Raw genomic sequence first — 19,249 nt, forward strand, 5'->3', positions numbered from 1 at the left:
ACTGGTCGATTTTTTGAAAAATTGTAAAACGATGAATGATAGCATTTTTTTTAAATTTTTAAAATGAGATTTTGGTACTCAAGGTTTTATTTGGAAATTTGTATGAAAAAAAACTCAAGAATTTATTCAAAGAATGTCATTTTTTCGGTTTTTCTTGAACATTTTGTTTCTACGCGATGCAAACGAAATTCCAATATATGGAGCTTACTGGAAAATTTTTTGGCTACATTCTTTTCCATGGACAGCTATGCAGTAGGAGTAGGGAGAAAAAAGTTATACATCCCAAACTTCAGTGAGCGAAACAAAAACAGTATCACTAGGTGTTTTGCTTGTAATTATTTAAATTAATCAGAATTTTTCCTAAAATTTATTTTAAATTAATCATCGGATAAATCAAGCATAAGTTTACTCTTTTTAAGACGAAGCAATTGGCGTTAAGGATCAAAAATACATACGATAGAAGGGTGCAAAAAACAATAGTACTTCTTATGTTTTTCTACAAAAATCTACATTATTTTACAAAAAAGGCTGTTTAAAAGTGATAATATAGAGCTTCTACAAACTCCGTGAATAGATAACTGTATTTTAGGTCGTTTTCTAATATTCCAAAGGTTTTAAAGGGGGTTCAAGAAATTTTCCTCTAATTACCACTAAAGAATTTGACACTTGAGCTATAATTCTTTATCAAACTGTCTAATAACTTCATTAACAAGACGTGAAAGGACGAAAAAAACATTCTGGGTTAATGTTGAATCAGAAAAACGGGTTTTGAATAAAAATTTCAATTCAAAATCACCCAGCACACCTTAACTAATCTCAGATAGTCGAAAATAGGTCTCAGTTCCATTTAAAATTAAGATAGTGCTGCCATCTACAACTTAAAACTGAAAAAATAGTTTTTGATTGATCAGAAAAATAAGTATTTTTGAATAAGTAGACTGTTTTTGGATATAGTTTGATAAAGAATTATAGCTCAAATGTCACATTCCTTAGTACTAGAGAAAAAATTCTCAAAAACCCCTTTAAAATTTTTGAAATACTAGAAAACGCCTAAAAATGCAGTTATTAATTCAAGTAGTTCGTAGATCTATCTATATATATAAAAATGAATTTCTGTCTGTCTGTCTGTCTGTCTGTCTGTCTGTCTGTCTGTCTGTCTGTCTGTCTGTCTGTTCCCTATAGACTCAAAAACTACTGAACCGATTTGCATGAAACTTGGCATATAAAGGTATTGGAGACCAGGGAAGGTTCCTATAATAGTTTGGGACCCCTCCCTATTCCTGGAAGGGGGGAGGGGGTCTTTCATTTAAAAGTTATAAGTCTTCGTAACTCGAGAACTGATTAAGCAAATCATACCAAACTTGGCATGATTGGGTACTTGGGGACGAGGAATGTTTCTAAAAATATTTGGTACCCCTCCCTTTTTCCAGTGGGGAGATAGGAAGGGGGGAGGGGGTCTACCTTACAATTTTTTACAGAACTGAAGAACTAATCAAGCTAATGGAACCAAATTTGACATGGGAGGGTAGTGGAATACGAGAAAAGGTTCTATGATTATTTCAGACCCCTCCTTCCTTTCAGTGAAGAAACAGGAAGGAAGGGGGGGGGACCTTTTACCCTTTTTTAATGCATAAATTAAAAACTTTTCGAGCAAATGAAAACAAATTTGGCTTGGAAAGGTATTTGGATACGGTAAATAGTTCCATGAATATTTGGTATCCTTTCTCCTTCCAGTGGGGAGATAGGAAGGGGGGAGAGGGCCTACCTTACAATTTTTTACATAATTAGAGAACTAATCAAGCTAATGAAACCAAATTTGGCATGGGAGGGTAGTGAAATACGAGAAATAGTTCTATAATTATTTCAGACCCCTCCCTTTTTCTATTGAAGATACAGGAAAGAGGGGGGGGGGGCTTTAACCCCTTATTTATTGCATAACTTGAAAACTATTCAAGCAAATTAAACCTTATTTGGCTTGGAAGGATATTCGGGTAAAATAAGTAGTTCTATGAATATTTGGTACTCCTCTCTCCTACCAGTGAGGAGAAAGAAGGGGGGAGGAAGGGGGATCCTTTACAATTTTAAGCATAACTGGAAAAATAAACGAGCGAATGGAACAAAATTTGGCGTGGGAAGGTATTTCATTACGAGAAATGATTCAATGATGTTTCGAGAAACCTCCCTTCTTCAAGTCGGAAAATCTTAAGGGAGGAGTGTGCTCACAAACAATTTTTTACATCACTCGGGAACTTACCCAGAAAATGGAACGAAATTTGACTCAGGATGGTATTTGGGCACCAGGAATGTTTCTGTGAATATTTGGTACTACTGCCTACTTCCAGTTGCGGATAGGAAGGAGAGGGGGGGCTCCTTTACAATTTTTCGTATAACTCAAGAACCAATCGAGCAAATGGAAGCCATTTTGGCTTGGAAAAGTATTTGGATACGTAGCATAGTTATTTGCTTATTTGAGACTTTTTTCTCCTGCAATTGGGGATACAGTTAGGGAAGACGGGAGGTCACATACCACTATTTTGCATAAATCATGGGATGTCATGGGATCAATCATACAATCGAGCAAATGGAACAGAATTGGGCATGGGAGTGTATTTGAATATACGGAATGTGTGATCTTGACTTCCTCCTACCAGGTAGGGGGTAGGTAGGAAGAGGGGCTCCGATACAAATTTTATAGCATATCTTAACAACTAATAACGTAAACGAAATAAAATTTGCAGGAGAGGGTATTCAAGCACAAGAAATGTTTTTACGGTGGTTCAGCACCCCTTCCTCCATTCAGTGGAACGATAAAAAGTGGGATTTTTTTTTAATATTTTTATAACTTATCGAGAAAATGGAACAAAAAATTATGAAGGGAGAGATATAAAGTGAAGAGAGGGTCAACCATTTTTTGAAAAACTCAAAAAATTATCCGAAATGGAGCCATATATGACATGCGATCGTATTTGTATACAAGAAGTGTTTTTCTGATGTTAAGAGACCTGCCTTCCTTCCATTACCTAGGAAAAAGAAATGGGGGAGAAGGTCTCTCAGGTAAAATTAGTGTTCCGTGACATTATTTTGTTACAAAAAATGTTTCTAGGACAGTTTGATACCCTCTACAAATTTAAAAAGGGACAGCGGAGATTCCATATATAAAAATTTTGTTGACATAAGTTATAAACTTATGAGGCAAAGAAATCCAGAGTCATAGAAAAGAATAAAACACTGATTAAAAAAAGTTAATTAAGATTTCAAAAATTAAAAAAGTTTCATTTCATTTTGAAAAAAACATTCAAATGATTTTGAAATTGAAATAAGAATGTTGTGCAAATAAATGAAAAGTTATATAACTAGGTATCACAAATTTTAATAATTTTTGGAAGGTGTAGCAAAGCACACCGGGTCAGCTAGTGTTCTATATTTTCACTTTTCCATAGTAAATTTTAAGAAATTATTTGATTTAGGAGAAACCATTAGTAATACTATTCATATTTCGCACCCTTTCTTCTTTTTTTTTATGCTCAACGTCAACTGCTGCATCCAAAAAAGTAAACTAATGCTTGATTTGTCCGTTGAATAAGTTAAAGCAAATTGTTGAAGAAGTTTTTGACGATTTTCAATCATTCAGATTTAAACCCGCAAAACACATAGTAGTGATATTTGTTTTTCGCTCACTGTATTTTAAATAAAAATGAATAAAAAATCTTATATGTTTGTACCTATGATACATTTTAATTTATTTCAAGTTGTAAAATGAAAATTTACACCAAATCTGACATCACTGCCTCCCTGTTCAAATCGATACCAAAGAACCGGAGTGATAAGTTCTCAAACAATATCACTTTACCCGATCGACCACAACAAAATCTATCGAACGAGCTTCCGTGTTTTTTTTTTTTGCTACTAACTAGACAACATCCTAATCCAAATCATTCCTTATTCCATTGGCATTGCTGATGGTAAACTTCCGGTCACCCTCCCTGAAGCGACGATGACGACTACGACGACGTCTCCCCTTGGGGACCCACAAATGTTCCTGCCCCCGGAAGTACGGAGCCGGTCCCAAGCGATTGGCCAGAGGCGGTTGCCCCCCATTCTTGCCGTTGTTTTTTTGGTTATTGTTATGACCGAAAATGGCATCCTCATCATCGTCATTCTCTTCGTCATCATTGAGGGCAGAAAGCAGAAACCGGATCCGGTCGTTTGGGTCGTCTTCGTCTTCATTTTGCTGCAGGCTCAGGCAATTTCTTCCACGTGTGGTCGAATCTTCGAAGAAGGCATTCTCAAAGTGGGCAACAAAAACTTGGCCATCATGTTTCTTGGCTTGTTTTCTGCCTCTTTTGCGGTTCCGATTGAGGTGAGGAGGCTTTTGGCCATCGTCGAAAGTAATGGGTCTCATTTTTTTCGATATAGAACCCACATCTGCCCGATTGGCCATCGCTCCAGGATAGGCTGAATCCTGCCAAGAAGGATGCGTCGATCCTTGTTGAAAGTAACGAGTGGCATCGTCGTCGTTGTCTGGTCTGTTGCCTGGAGTCAAAACCGGATGCAGAAGACGAAGCGATGAAGGTCTCATGGAATAGTGATGGCCATTTAGATGAAATGCAGTTCGCTGCTCTCCTTCTTCGGTTTGCAACCCATAAGGACGATGACGATGGTTTGAGAATTTTCCAAAAGATGCTGGACCTGGAAACGGCCAGTTCTCATGGCAGTCGATGACGTTCCCTGGTGGAATCTTGGCCGGAAAAAGTTATTGCAAAGAACGGTTATAAAGAGGAAAGAAAATACATGAATAGCATCCTTCATGAGAGGATGATACCTAGCAACTGCGATTACTTCATCTGCATCTGCTGTGCGTAAACGTGCTGCCATTGATCTAGAGTACGGTCAGTTAGACACACATACAACATACGCACACGTGCTGCCATTGATTAGACTATCTACTGGACACACGTACAGATTCTCTAGTAGGGAAGTGAGATGTGCACATCAGCATTCGGAGGAAGTCCAGTTTGCTGAACGTCATCCTTACACAATGCAATGTTTGAGGAAGAAATTTGCCTCAATAGCTTTTTACAACAGCCTCTCAACCTCTTCGGAGGCTTTCGAGGAAATGGTTAAGGTGGAAGTGGCATCAAGGAATTGCTGGTTGTTAGTTTATCGGGAATGAACGTATGGTTGGGTTTTTAAATTGCCGAAAAGAAATCCAAATTACACAAATGAGTTTTTAGAGCTGGCATTCGAAAAGCAATTACGGTTCTTTGGATTTCAACGATACGTGGAAATAGGATATCCCAGGTTCCGTATTCAAACGAAAACAGAATTTCAATGTTTGCTTGAATGAAACCTTTCCAAAAAATCCTTAGAAATACCTAAGCCTATTGATTTAAAGCTTTTACGTTTCGAAGTCAGTTAATGTAGATGAAAGCCGTTTTTTTGTGAGAAGGAAATGATTTTTCGTGTCTTGCTGAAGAAAAATAAAACTCAAGTTAGCATTCGGTACAGTTTTCAAATTTCTTTTAACGATTTTTTACTATAATTTAATTTGGATCATTTTTAAACTCTAAACTTTAATGATGTTCTCATTTTGCATCGATAAGTGACGTATAAAAACTTCGGAAGGGGGCTGGGGGCAAACCTATCTCCTCGGGAACATTTCAATGTGATAAGGTCACGATGTCTTTTTGAAACTAGCCGGTATTTCTGGTATTTGTCGGAATATAGAGGAGACTCTTATCTTTCAAGCGTAAAGGGTGTTCGGATAAAAAAGTGGTCAACTTAAGTTCACCGCATGTTTTCTAATCATGCATATAAAAACCCTGAATGTCGTAGTTTTAAATTTTTTTAGTCCTAATCGAACCGCTCACGCGAAGTACGACTTTCGTTTCCAAGACTGGTTATTAGACTGAATTCAATTTTTACCAATTTAACGAAAAGCTTTCATTGTGAAAGTATTAGTGCCGTAATTAATTCCTACTGCAGACATCAGCTAAAAACAACATTACACTTTACTTCAGTCATTCCCTTAGACCAGTTTTTCGATGGGCGATGGGTGCGCTCGCAAACCCGGTATAGGATTTCTCGTGTATTAAACAGAGAAAGCAATAGCCTTCACTCCAATTTCACTCCGATTAGTTGTCATTCTTATGGAAATTTGTGTAAAAATAATGAACAAGCTTTATTCTTTTTAGCAGGCCCTATTCAAAGTTGTTTTTGACATTTCTTACGCGCACTTGCCGAGCGTGTTCCGATGAAACGGGACAATTAACCTCAAAAACTCTCGGTACAAAAAACGGGCAGCCGGTCGACACGCATGGTCGTTTTTGAGGTTGATTGTCCCAAAACTGATAAGTGTTGGTGAAACAATCAGCATAATATCACGAACAGTGTTGTCAACCTTCCAGATTTTTTCTGCATCCTCCAGACTTTTTGGACTTTTGCCAGACATTTTTTTTAGGTTTCCAGACTGCCAGACTTTTGTTATTTCTTCCAGACATTTCCAGACTTTTGAGACAACTTGAGTTTTCTGACAAAACAATCAAAATTAAAAATTTTCGTTGCAAAATGGCAGGAAATGAAAATGTAATTGAAGAGTGAGGAAAGCCACGAAGAAGGTAGTAAAACAGGAAGTTAAGCATAAATGTAGTACCGCCGACATCACCACAATAGTCTCAGGCAGTGATAGTGTATAGAATGAATGATTATTATGAAGTAATGAGTGTTATTCCCTAGGCTGCAATATTGCGATCTGGCGACCAAAAAAAAAAGGTCATCATCCCCATCACAGCCATCCAGACCTTCCAGACATTTCCAGACATTTTTTCAAAATTTTCCAGACATATCTGACAAACAGTTGACATCACTGATCACGAACACTACCAGCGGCAAATAGGACTATTCGATTCGCATACCGGAATGGACCATCTCGCCACCCAAGAATCAACACAAACGTCAATCAGCACTGAACACTGATTCGGGAAAGTGGATTGATTTTTTTCAACAAGGTTTGATATTTCTTCGATTACCTTACCATTTTTCTATGTTTCAGCCTTTCTCTACCACACTGAACACACCTCATTTTGTAGGTGTAGATATGTGCTACGAATCAAAATTCTGTAAATGCGTCGTGAAAATCCAAACAACACGCACGAAGAAATTGTAAAATCGTAGGATGTGACCAAATTAAACGTCACCAAAGTAATAAAGGAGTTCGGGGAACGTTTGTAGAGAACTCGGAAGCCTTGATCTGTTGAAAATCGAAAGCCTGGAGCCGCTGTGACCAACAGAAGTGTGGCTATATCTTTCAAGAGCAACCCCAACCACTTTGTTCGAGATGTGGCAAATAAGTTGGGAATATCGTCTACAGTCGTGCATGAAGCGATCCGGACTTTCGAGCAATAAGAAGATAGTGAGTCCAAACTGCAACGATAAGGAAAACCTTACGGCAAAAATTTGATTGCGTGATAATGGAAGCGGAAATCTACGCCAAGGCAGACTTCAGTCAGACTGCTTCTTGGGCAAGAGTATTGGGTAGGTATACAGCAACCGAAAGGGGAAAGACATTTTTAAGAAAGTGTAACGTTCAAAGTTTGCCAAGAAAAATCTCGATTAGAAAGCTCTCTGTCCCTGTTGCTTGAAAAGCGAAATATTCGTTGCAACCGGGATCGTCATCTAGAAAATTTACGTGAAGAGTGTCTTCTGCCGCAGCCCGTGGCGTAGAGGATAGCTTTCAAGTCTTCTAAGCCAGCGGGCATGAGATCGAATCCCGGTCACGGCATACATAGTACACTTTCTGTGGGTTGATGGTATTAGCATTTGTAAGATGCTAGCCATCATATCCTCGAAAAATGTACACTTAGAGTTTAGGAAGATAATTCTCTTTGAGGAAACATCAAGTTTTATTGAGACCCTGTTTGTGTTTATGTTCGTTATTTCAAAAGCGTTTGCTGCCTTTCCTGAAGAAACATGACTTATCTGTGCTGTTTTAACCGGATTTGCCTGCCATTATGGAACCATTATGGAAAAAAGTCATGGAAAAGTATGCAGCTAACAACATGCAGGTTGTGCCTAAGGATAAGAACTCTGCCAAAACACCAGAACTTATTGGGCGACAGTTATGAAGAACCTTAAGAAGACCCAAAAAGCAACGAGAAGCAGTTCAATGTTAACTGGCGTCCTGGGTGAAAAAAGTGGATAAGGTGACTGTTTAAAATCTGATGGCAGGCTTCAAACGCAAAGCGCGCCAATTTTGACTTGATCGACCGGAATCTAAGCTGAGTATTTTTCTGTTTTTCATACATATTGAACTTAAAAAAGGAAGAAACTTTGACTTTTTAAATGAAAAGTTAATCGATTATACGCAATTTCGTTTGACCACTTTTTGATCCGAACACTCTTCATACTGACGGAGAAAATTATCGCGTTCTTGGGGACTTGGAATAGGCGTTGACTCTCACGTACGTCAAAAAATTTCGATCCATAGATAAATCGTTTTAATTAAAGACATATGAAGAGTTTGGTAGGGAACTCTACGCTTTATTCCTCTCTTTATTCCAGTTTTTTTTATTTGAATTAGCGTAGGGAGGTTTTAAGATAAAAAAAATTACAAATCCATGTGGAAAATCACATATATTAATATATTATATTATATATTTAATATATTATTCCATTTTGTTTTCAAAATTCTTAAAACACCTAAAAAAAACATTTTTTTAATTAACATCAACAAACAACAATTAATGCAACATCACTTTAAATGTTCATGTAACCGGAGACAGTTATTGTAGATATCAGGTTTCTGGTTAAAGGAAAAATTCAATTCTTGACATCAAAAAGACATTGAAAAATCTAGAAATATAATCTTATGTTCTTCCTCATTAACTACTAGGACGTGGCCGGCGTCGTTATTGATCTTTATCAAAGGGAGAACACCAGTAAGCTTAGATGAGCTGACGAAATATGGGGCAGATAAAAACAGATCTCCATTGCTTAAAACAATTGTTTTTGGTAATTATTGAATTCTTTGCTTGAAAAAAAAGCTTTTTATTATTAAAGCAAGAAGTTATTCTGTTATATTTTCTTGAAACATATTACCTTCACTTTTATCACCATATCAGTGTAACCATCATGGTTGGCATTTCACTTCAGTTCGGCGTGACCAGTGAAACAGAGAACAATTTTGTGCTACAATGAACCCAAATTCACGCTTAAAATACACTTTAGAACTTACTTAAAAGCCAGGGACAAGTGATTTTCTTCTTTTAAAATGGCTTTTGTCCATTTCACTTGCCCCTAACTTAAGTTTTAAGTGAACGGTCAAATATCTACTCATTCATCACTTGAGTTTTGAGAGACTGGTTTAAGTTTTGAGGGAATTCTATCGTATTTAAACTGCACTGAGGATCATTGTTTTTATATTGGTTTCCACTGAACGCAACGGAGCATGTCAGTTGAACTAAATATTAATTTATTGGAGTAAATTGATATAAAAATCAACCAATGGTATTATTTTTTCAATTTTATTAGATTTTCCAGATTCAGTTACAAATTTAGTTCCGGAGACATTTTTCGCGACGATCGTTGCTTCTCGAAATCGGATCATTTTTTCTACGTCAGACTTGTTGGAGAAAAAAAATAAATGAAATTATTTATTTTTTTTCTAATGTCTGATAAATAAAAACAATTCCAAAAATAAAATTCATTCTTTTCTGATCGAGTATTGATAAAATATGACTAAAATCGAGTTTATAGATGAATTTGAATGACCTAAGTGTACAATCCACTTGCTCGATCACTTTTTATTCACTTGAAGGCTCACTTGAGTGGATTTTCAGTTGACGGTCACTTAAATTTCGCATGAATGGTGTGGCCAAAACTAACTCTAGAGGTCACTAACATTTTAAGTGAAAATTATTTTTAGAGCCCTGTTTCCCCCAAGTTGTGCAGAAAGAGATAAATCGCCCTGCTAACCATGATGAATCTAGATATGGTGGTCTCACTTTGGCAAAAAGTAGACGAGGGTTGGATGCGGCGGTGGGGGCGAAACGCAGCCGAAATTTGACAGCTTGCTGTTGACTGAGCTGCTGGCTGGCTGGGATGCCAGGTGCTATGATTTTTGTGAAACACGGAATTTTGCCAATCATCAATATATTGCTCAAATAAAGATTTCGCCATGATTTTTGCAAATATAATCCATAGAAGCGAAAAAATTCTTCCGGCTGAGTTCCGGGCTAGTAAGCAAAGCTAGACGACGGTGCCAGTTTTTTCGGTAGCAGTGAGCAACAATAATTATCCATTACTTTTACAAATTTATGCTTATATTCAACACTATTTTCTTCCAAGAGCTGTCTGGAAGCAGCAGAAAGTCATCGAATTGGATGGTAACATGGCGAGGTATGACATTCCACCATCCTGCAGGAACATCTGATCTTCATCGAAATGAAACAGCTGCTTCAGGAGGACCCCCGACTATTGCCATCGCTGCTCCAGAAGATCCAATCGAGTAATCCGGATCTGATGGAATCATTTGGGAAAACCACATGGAGTTTTTGACCCTTTTGAACGAGGGAACCGGTGGCAGTGTCGTGGTGCATGATGTAGCCTCGACTGCCGCTTCGATGGTGAACACCCTGAGTCCGACCTTGATTCCATCGATCGGACAAGCAACATCCGGTTTAGGATAATGGTTGTTTGGTGCACCCTTAAAAGATCCTTCCTATTATCACCCTTAAAAGATCCTTCCTTTTATCACGGTTAATCACAGCTATTTCGGAGCATCCGAAAAGTGCGATGTGTATAGTAATTAAGGAAATAAACTAAAACCCAATTATATTTTAAATCTTTTGATCTTTGGTCTACGACATGCACAGACATACAGAGACATTTTTTCTTTGATTTTGTATCTCAAACACCTGGCATCTTTTGACCCCCTTTTTCGTAAACACTTCAGCCCGCTGTCAAAACCTTTTTCAATATGGCTGAACTTGCGATTTAGCATGTGAGACCACCATACTAAATTCATCATGCTGCTAACAGCACTTTTAAGAGTGAGATTTTCAGTACACGAGAGTGAGCGAGATCATTTACGTCCAGAGATGCCAACTGTTTTTTTAAGTTTGGAAAATTCAATAAAAAGTTGGGAAAAGTCTGGACAGCGAACATTGTAGAAATACCTTATATTTTTTAGGCCACCACGTAAAAGTTGCGCAGATTGTTTGTATGCTGCTTATCGCTCGAGTAATATTTATGTATTTATGGCCTTGAAAAATCAGGCAAATCCTGAAAAAAACAGGCACATTGGCATCTCTGCTCACAACTCGTGTTTTACTCGGATAACGAGTGGAGCATGTTCAGCATAAAAAGATTGCATTCGAAAGTCGAACTGTTTACTCATTGCTCTTTGTTGTTTGGAAGGAGCCATTCAACCCATGGCAACCAATCACGTATTTATTGGAATGTTTTTAACATTCTGAACAATCGTAGATTTTTACAACGTGTTGGATAAACTTCCGCAACAACTTATAAATAAAGTTTCTGTATATTTTTAGTTTATACGGTTTTCCAATTGAAAACGCACTCTATCTTTTCAGGACCAGAATTTATTTCCAGGAATCTGAAAAAAAATATTGGCCACTATAGGCCAGTATCATGTAACATTTTTGTAATTTATAGAAAGCGAGCTAGAAAATAAATTTGAGGGGTTTTGCAAAATGACAATCGTTGACTTGGTTTACTGAACAATCTTTATTAACAAAGGTAACTGGAAATTAGTAATTTTTACCAAGATACTAGAATGCTTTCCGGGAAATCTGTGAAAAGTTAAAAATTGGATTTCAACAAAATTCGGTAATTTCAGTCGAACAAACTGACAATTTTTATCAAACAAATTGTAGAAGTTCGGTAATTAACTGGTCGATAAAATTTATTTCCCAGCTTGTAGATTAATTTTTTGTTGTTAGAGAAGACCAATACGACCAACGTTTTGTGACCTATTGTGGAAGTTTCTTGGTAAGTGTGTAGGTTAATTGAAAAATAATGAAATTTGTGCATCTTCAAATCTGTGCATCTGAAAGCTAAACAATTTTCTCATCCTCTGTTCTATTGATTCAACTTTATATCGATAAAATAACATAATTAAATTATGACTTTTTCTGTTGGTAACACAATCTAAGCTAAATATTTTGAGACGGGGTGAAATGTGCCATGTTCGTATATTTGAAAACTTGTTTCAGTGTTGTTGAAATTTATGTTTAGTGATCATCAGAAAATTTTAATTTAAAAAGTATCAATATCCCGATTTCAGAATTTAACACCATTCTCCGATTCACAAGAATGTCTGAATATCTGGCAGCATTACGCGTAGCAATACATTCTCCCATCTGTGAAGTCAAATTTATCTGTTTTATTCTGGCATACACTCTCGGAGTCTCCTTAATCAATAAAACACGTCCAAAGTGTCAAACTGGTGGATTGGGTACACACATAGCGCACTTTGCCCTAAACGAAACGGAAATCATACATACGAAAGTCTTTCAAAATTAAACTACTCAAATGTGTATTATTGATTATAGTCTTCTGTTTGTGTTTGTTTTCTGTTGTCTCCTAGTTCCCCTAAAAGGTACTCTCATATTAAACGCTCAAACAATTTTCTAGTTTTTCACTACTGTATGTCCTTTTTCCATCTTATTTAGTTCTTAACAAGCAAAAAATTAAATTTCAATTGCTCGAAAATTATTTTACAAAAAAAAATTTAAATTAAGGAAAAATAACAGTGCTCACATGTACACATGCGAGAAAGCCCTTGATGACTTCCGACTTCAGAGAATTCAATAACCCTGAAAATTTGTTAATTGCAGAAAAAAAATCTGTGAAGACAAAACTTTTTTTTTTGTTTCGTTTATAATCGTTTTACCATTTTTATGGATTCGCGACTTTATCAACGTTACAGTTGGCGGATAGTTATTGAAAAACTTATCCGGTACAACTGTGTTCGATGTTTACTCTTGGGCTCGAACTCACGGACATCGGCTCAGGAGACAACAGACTTGCCAACTGAACTACATCACAAGCCCGTGAAGACAAAACGGTTTAACTTTAATTCAACTGCATTATCATTAACGCATCAAGTTGATTAACGAGTGTTTCTATCAATGCAATGTCCCAATAAAAAACAAATATCAACGAGCTAGACTCAGCAGACCCGTTTTTGCTTCCACTTAATGGAAAAAAATTACCTCCCAATCGTACTAAACATTCTAATTATTGATTATTTTAACTACAGTCACACAACGTGTGCAACAGCTCGATGCATCGATTGTACAGAAACAAAAATCTACAACTAGGGCAGATGACGAAGAAAACCAGAGACGGGAGAAAGAAGGGGATAAATCCGGTCCCGGAAAAACTTACCGTGGTCGGAGACGGCGAGGTGAACGCCGGAATGGTCGGAGTGTAAACCGGCGTCTTCTTCAGACTGGACTCGAACCGGGCCGACACCCTGGAGGCGGACGCAGACGATTGGGAGCGTTTCAACTACACCCACACAGTATACAAGCGGTTGGTTTTGGTGATTGGGTGGTGGGATTCAAATAAGCGTTGGGGAGAGGTTTGGTGGTTACAAATTTTGTACATACATACAGGCGCGGGGGAAGTGATTGGGATAAACGAAACGATATTCAAAAGATTAGAGATACAATGTGTGCAAAGGAAATAATCAAAACTATAACATTGGCTCTGTGGAACGGATATTGGATTATCTGCGCATTTTGATACACGGATTGCTCCGAACGACTACTTACGACACTTTGAGGTGGCGAGGGTGGTTTGGAGCGGGCGGATATTGCCACCGGTTTGACGTCGTTGTTATAGTCAGAGGCTGTCGGCTTACGGAATTTCTTCTGACTGGATGGCGCCCGGAATGGGGCTGGATTACGTAGAGTGCTGATAACGAACTGATTGTCTCGTTTAGAAGATCCTACACTGATTCCGATGTTGGGCGATAGGGTAGTGGACGTTGAGAACACTCGCTTGTTTGGGCTTGCATTGCGAGGAGCCGGAGAGTAGGGCTTTCTGGTAGTGGTTGTAGTCGAAGTTGTTGTTGATGTTAGCAGACTTACTACGCTCGGTTTTCGTGAGTAGGCTTTAGTAGGTCGTACGGATGTAACGTCTTCTGTTGTGGGAGATTCTGACGAAGAAAAGGGTAAGCTCCGTGATCTTGAAGCCACAGGCTTCCTGGTCACCTTAGCAGCCGTTACTGGAGCACTAGTAGCTCTAGAACGCAACACTTCGGGTCTTTTCGTGGACAAAGGCTCTCTTACTGTAGTCGTAGCAACAGTTGTCCTTACAGGTCGAGGAGTTATGACCTTCACGGTTGTCGTCGGACCAGGCGTAGTTGTACTCAAAGTCTTAACTTTAAACCGTGGGGTCTCATCCTTACGGTAACTCTTCTCGGTGGATGCATCCAGCTTATTGACGTATAAATTCCGTAACTTATCTTCCTGGTGCTTCGACTTCAACAGTTGCTTAAACTCTTCCGGATAGTTCTCCTCCGAAGTAAGTTCCTCTGATTGTGATTCCACTGGAGCGGCCTTAGCCTTTCCCCTCGATTGAACGTCAGATCGCAAAGCAACCTTCGATTCTTCCCTGCTAACAACATTGTCCAGCTGCTTCAACTCTACCTTTGATAGCTTATTCAGTCTCCTACCTACTCTCTCGGCAGCTGCAACGGTAGTCGAGCGTTCCGTTCCAAAATTTCTTCCTCGAGATTTCCGCTTACTAGGAACCTTCTCTTCCTCCGACAATCCTTCACTCTCTTCTCTCAGTGACTCACTCCGAAACACCTTATCACTCCTCGACTGAGCAGTAAATCGCTCCCTACTCACCCTCCTAGAGCTAATCTCTTCATCATGCCTACTAACCTCAATCGATCGACTCTGGGCCGTTGGAGGGGTTCGACTGCGACTACGGGTGCGAGGTTGAGCAGAGGTTTGCACCTGAGGTGCAGCTCTACTCCCGACAGCAGCCCCCGTTGGAGGTGTCCTTCTCCGGAAAGTTGGTGTCTCGCTGCTGCTGCTACTGCTGCGGCTACCCATGCTTTCAGCGCTGACTAGCTGACTTGCTGGGTCTTCCGGAGAAGTCCATGATCGACTGCCACCCCGTTGGCTGAACCGGGCAGTACCACGCTGGGCCTGCAAGCAAAAAGAGAGAGTAGAGATAAGATTAAATTTAAGTTTTATTATCATTTCAACCGAGTTCAATTAATCATAAATAATATTAAAAAATGTATCCACTCATAGAAATAACAGTTTCAATATTTTCATGGTGTAGGACAAGATCGAAGAAATAACTGGCTCACGGGAGGAAAATTTTCCTGTCAAGTTTTATTAAAGTAAAGGCGGAAATGCATTTTCTATTGCGATTTCTTGTAAAATATTTATAATTCTTTTTCAGCAAAGAGCTTCTTTAAACCTATTTCTGTTGTAATACTACATAATAAATTGAATGTAATAACAATAACATTTAAACTTGAATTGATTGAAAATCTGAGCTCCAATCAATATAACTCTAAATACATTCTTAAACCAAAACATCCATCAACTATCACGTCAACTGAACAGCATCAATCCATTATACATTGACCGCACACATGTTTCTCGTCCCCAAACATTATTGTTTTCTCAACTGGGCGGATGGCTACAATTGATGCTCGATAAACGCCTGTCACATGTCTGTGGCCATGCATTCTCCAGACGACCGAAGGCAGACTAAACAGCATCACACTGGTATAAATTGTTGATTACTCAGTCGGAACAAGCCAATGCCGATGGATGGGATGCATTATTGAATTAGTTCGCTGCGTTGACCACTTGCCAAGGAATAAACGCCGATGTTTCCTGGAGCAAACTCCTTTCACTCCCAGCTGGATCCTCGTGTTAGTTTGTTATCCTCGGCTGGAGGGAGATCTACAAAACGGAACACAAACATGAGCACAACACCACGAATCCTGTTGGTTTTACCAACAATCGACCCACAACAAAGTGTTCCGAGCTTTTCTATGTTCGGTCGAATCTCTCGTCCTACGCTACGAAAACGCAACCGAACCTCCAGGACGAGGGTGAATGTCTTAATATGTAAGAACCCATCGGGCTGCGGAATGTTTCTTCTGCATGGAAGATTCTTTGAGGGTCCGTTGGATAGTGGACCAAAACGTCCGGGATTTTTTTTGTGAATTTTAGTTCAATAATGCACTTTTTTTCGACATGGATACACCAAAAAAGAGGTTTCAAAAATCGAATGCCTTTTTAGCAAATCTGTGCGCCAAAAATGCTCTGAAAAGTGAGCTGTACCAAATATAAGGTTTGCCAGATTGCCCGGTTTTATCCGGGTTTGCCCGGATATTCAATTCAAATTAGAGAACAGTCCGGCCTGGCCGATTACAGGGATTTCATTGAAAAATGCCCGGATTTATTTGACAAATCAAACAAATTAAATACAAATTGTATAGCAAAATTTTTCATTTTTGCCTACAAAAGAAAATTTTCTGAGAAAGTTTTATAAAAATAATTATAGAAGGTTTTTTGGAAGCCTAAAATGCGATTTAAAATCTGTCGATCAGTTTTGTTAAAAAAAAATCAATCTATCTCTTGATTTTGTTGTGAAATTTTTGAATCAAACTCAATTTTTTTTTGGGTCAAACACGAAGATTTCTCTGAGTGCGGATTTTGCCAGGTTTTTAAATCAATTTGCCCGGATTTGTCCGGCTCGGATTTATGCTGAAAAGATTCTGGCAACCTTAACCAAAGATGTTATGCATGGAAAAGCACTACTGGCATAAAGACTCGAGCTACCAAGCAAAGTAATGCATGACCACTAAATTCAAGTGAAACAAGTAAAAAAAAACCTTTCATCCAAATCTTCTCTCCTGGTTACAATCATACTTAATCGATTTGTGTTTGTTCGCTTCCAAAATGTATTATCCAAATCTTTAGTTGTAACATCTGGTGTGCCTCAGGGGTCTAGTTTAGGATCTCTCCTTTTCATACTGTTCGTAAATGACATTTCTTTTATTCTAAAACGGATTAAATACCTAACATACACTAATGATATGAAACTATTTTTGAAAATAAAAATAAAGGATGTTGAAACATTTCAAAACGGAATCAATGTTTTCTTCGAATGGTTCAACAAATGTCTACTTCAATTAAATATTAAAAAAGTTACCCTATCATTCAAACAAAATTGGGCATTAGACCAGTACATTAATGCAAAAATGTAGGTGACATACTGGATTTGAAACCCACGTTTGTAGAACATCTGTTCAAAAACTATTTTTGTTGTATAAGATTTCTTCTTTTCGCATAATTCGTATTTTGCCGAGATACTCCAGCTGGCTTGAAGCCACAATCCATTCTACATCCATTATACATTTATACTCATAATCTTACCTTGTAACTATTTCAACCAAATAAAAATTTTGAAAGAGATAAAATGTCAAACAAGAAGGTACTTGACTGAATTTTCCGGATCTTGGTATACGCCACAATTTGTGGGTTTTCTCATATTTTCACCAACCACAACATCCACCGTTATCCATCCCCTGCATTTCCACCATATGAATGATGACTACCATCCAGTATGCGATACAGATAACATAAGCAAAACTGTTTAAAGTGGTGTTCCTCAAGTCGACAACTTTGTTAACAATTCCCAGCCGCTGCTTAGCTAACAATTCTCGTACCCGCCAAAATTCACTTATTCCAGAAGCCACAATTTCTCAAATTATTTTATTCCTCCTTGAATCCTCAACTTTCTTTTATGATGAAAATTTTCACAAGACTAGACAGTTCGACAAAACAGCGCCAAACAGATAAAACTATCCACCACGTTATCACTATTGGTATTCCCGGTTGAACAGCACGAATTATTAACAATTGAATTGAAATTCACAATAATTTGTTTAAATTTAAATAATATAAAATTTTTAGCTTCGAAAAAACACGTCTGTCATATTCAACCAACGCCTACTAAAGCTTAGTTCTTTTAGAAATGGGACACTTTCATTTGCTAATAGCTCGTTAACTAGTTATTGGATATTGAAAATTTTGACAGCATTTTGTTGCCTGTAAAAAGTACTATTCGCCCTATTTTTTTCAAAATTTAAAATTTACGTGTTTTTGAGATATGTACGATGCAAGAAAAAAAGAAAAAAATAATTTTGCACAGTTTCCTTGAAAATACGTCATTATCAAATTGATAGCTGACAACACCGTTGATTATTCAAAGAATTACTGAGTTTTTGTGGTGGATAAGTATGCAAACACTATCAATAATGTCCACAAAGTTAAAATCAAGCATTGGAGAGAAGCACATGATCGGCAACAACGGTTAAGGATCATCAAGGAAGTCAAGTCTCATATCAGCATTTTTAATTTTCAATAAACGAAAAACTAAGGGTAGATCGCTGAAATGTCCAAAACAATTTTCTCCGATAAGCTGAAAGTGTTGCCTAGTGATGACTCATTGAAATCCAACCTCAAACAACCATTTTTTGATAGTTCCAAAACTCTTAAGCTGAAAAACAGGTACCGAAGAAAAAACGTTCAAAAATGTGGTCAAAAATAATAAAATTTGATCATTTCGAAACCACTCTATCCACTAAAATGCTTCCAGTTTCCAGTTTCCAGAGAAGTATTGGACCAAAAAGTATCAGAAATTGAAGAAGGAGGGTGAAGCTACCTAAAATATAGATTTTACGAAGTATAAGTTGGAGAAACTGATCAATACCATGACTGAAAAAAGTGTGCGCCGGCCAATGGGATATACCAAGAGTAAAGTAGAAATTTCTTTAACAAAAAACGGTAAATATTTTTTTTCAAATTTTTTCATGAAAGATAATAACATTGCCTTCTTTTTCTTCATAGAAAGTATTTCGTTCAAACGAATGGTTTTTTAGATACAGGCATTCGTAACTGTCCCATTTCTAAAAGAACTAAGCTTTATATCCTCAAATGGCTACCGTTAACTTAAGAGCACCTGTGAGCACCATAGATGGCTTTTAACAACTTCTTGAAATATTCAACCGTGAATTATTCAAAAAGTCTGGATGAATTGCATCGTCTTAAAGAACCATTTTGGTTATGTGTTTGTATCACAAATATTTTTCACAACTGTAAAAGAGTGTTTTTTAATCATTTCTTAGAAGAAACTTTAGGATGACGTTGAAACAGCTGATTTCTGTTGGGAGTTGTTG

General features: G+C 37.7%; 1 protein-coding gene across 9 annotated transcripts in view; it reads right to left on the minus strand.

The window, feature by feature from the left end:
- Window positions 1-19,249, minus strand: part of LOC129743252 (mucin-2-like) — a 268,501-nt gene that overhangs the window by 39,665 nt on the left and 209,587 nt on the right. For 7 of the 9 annotated variants that reach the window (XM_055735230.1, XM_055735231.1, XM_055735237.1 and 4 more), the window contains 2 exons: window positions 13,800-15,188; window positions 13,411-13,533 (listed from right to left, as the gene is read on the minus strand). In XM_055735230.1, the coding sequence (XP_055591205.1) occupies window positions 13,411-13,533; window positions 13,800-15,188 (1,512 nt within the window). The remainder of the gene's footprint in view (window positions 1-13,410; window positions 13,534-13,799; window positions 15,189-19,249) is intronic. The other 2 variants (XM_055735238.1, XM_055735232.1) reach the window with 1 other exon arrangement.

This window comes from Uranotaenia lowii, chromosome 2 (genome assembly GCF_029784155.1).
Source record: "Uranotaenia lowii strain MFRU-FL chromosome 2, ASM2978415v1, whole genome shotgun sequence".
Taxonomy (NCBI): Eukaryota; Metazoa; Arthropoda; class Insecta; order Diptera; family Culicidae; genus Uranotaenia; species Uranotaenia lowii.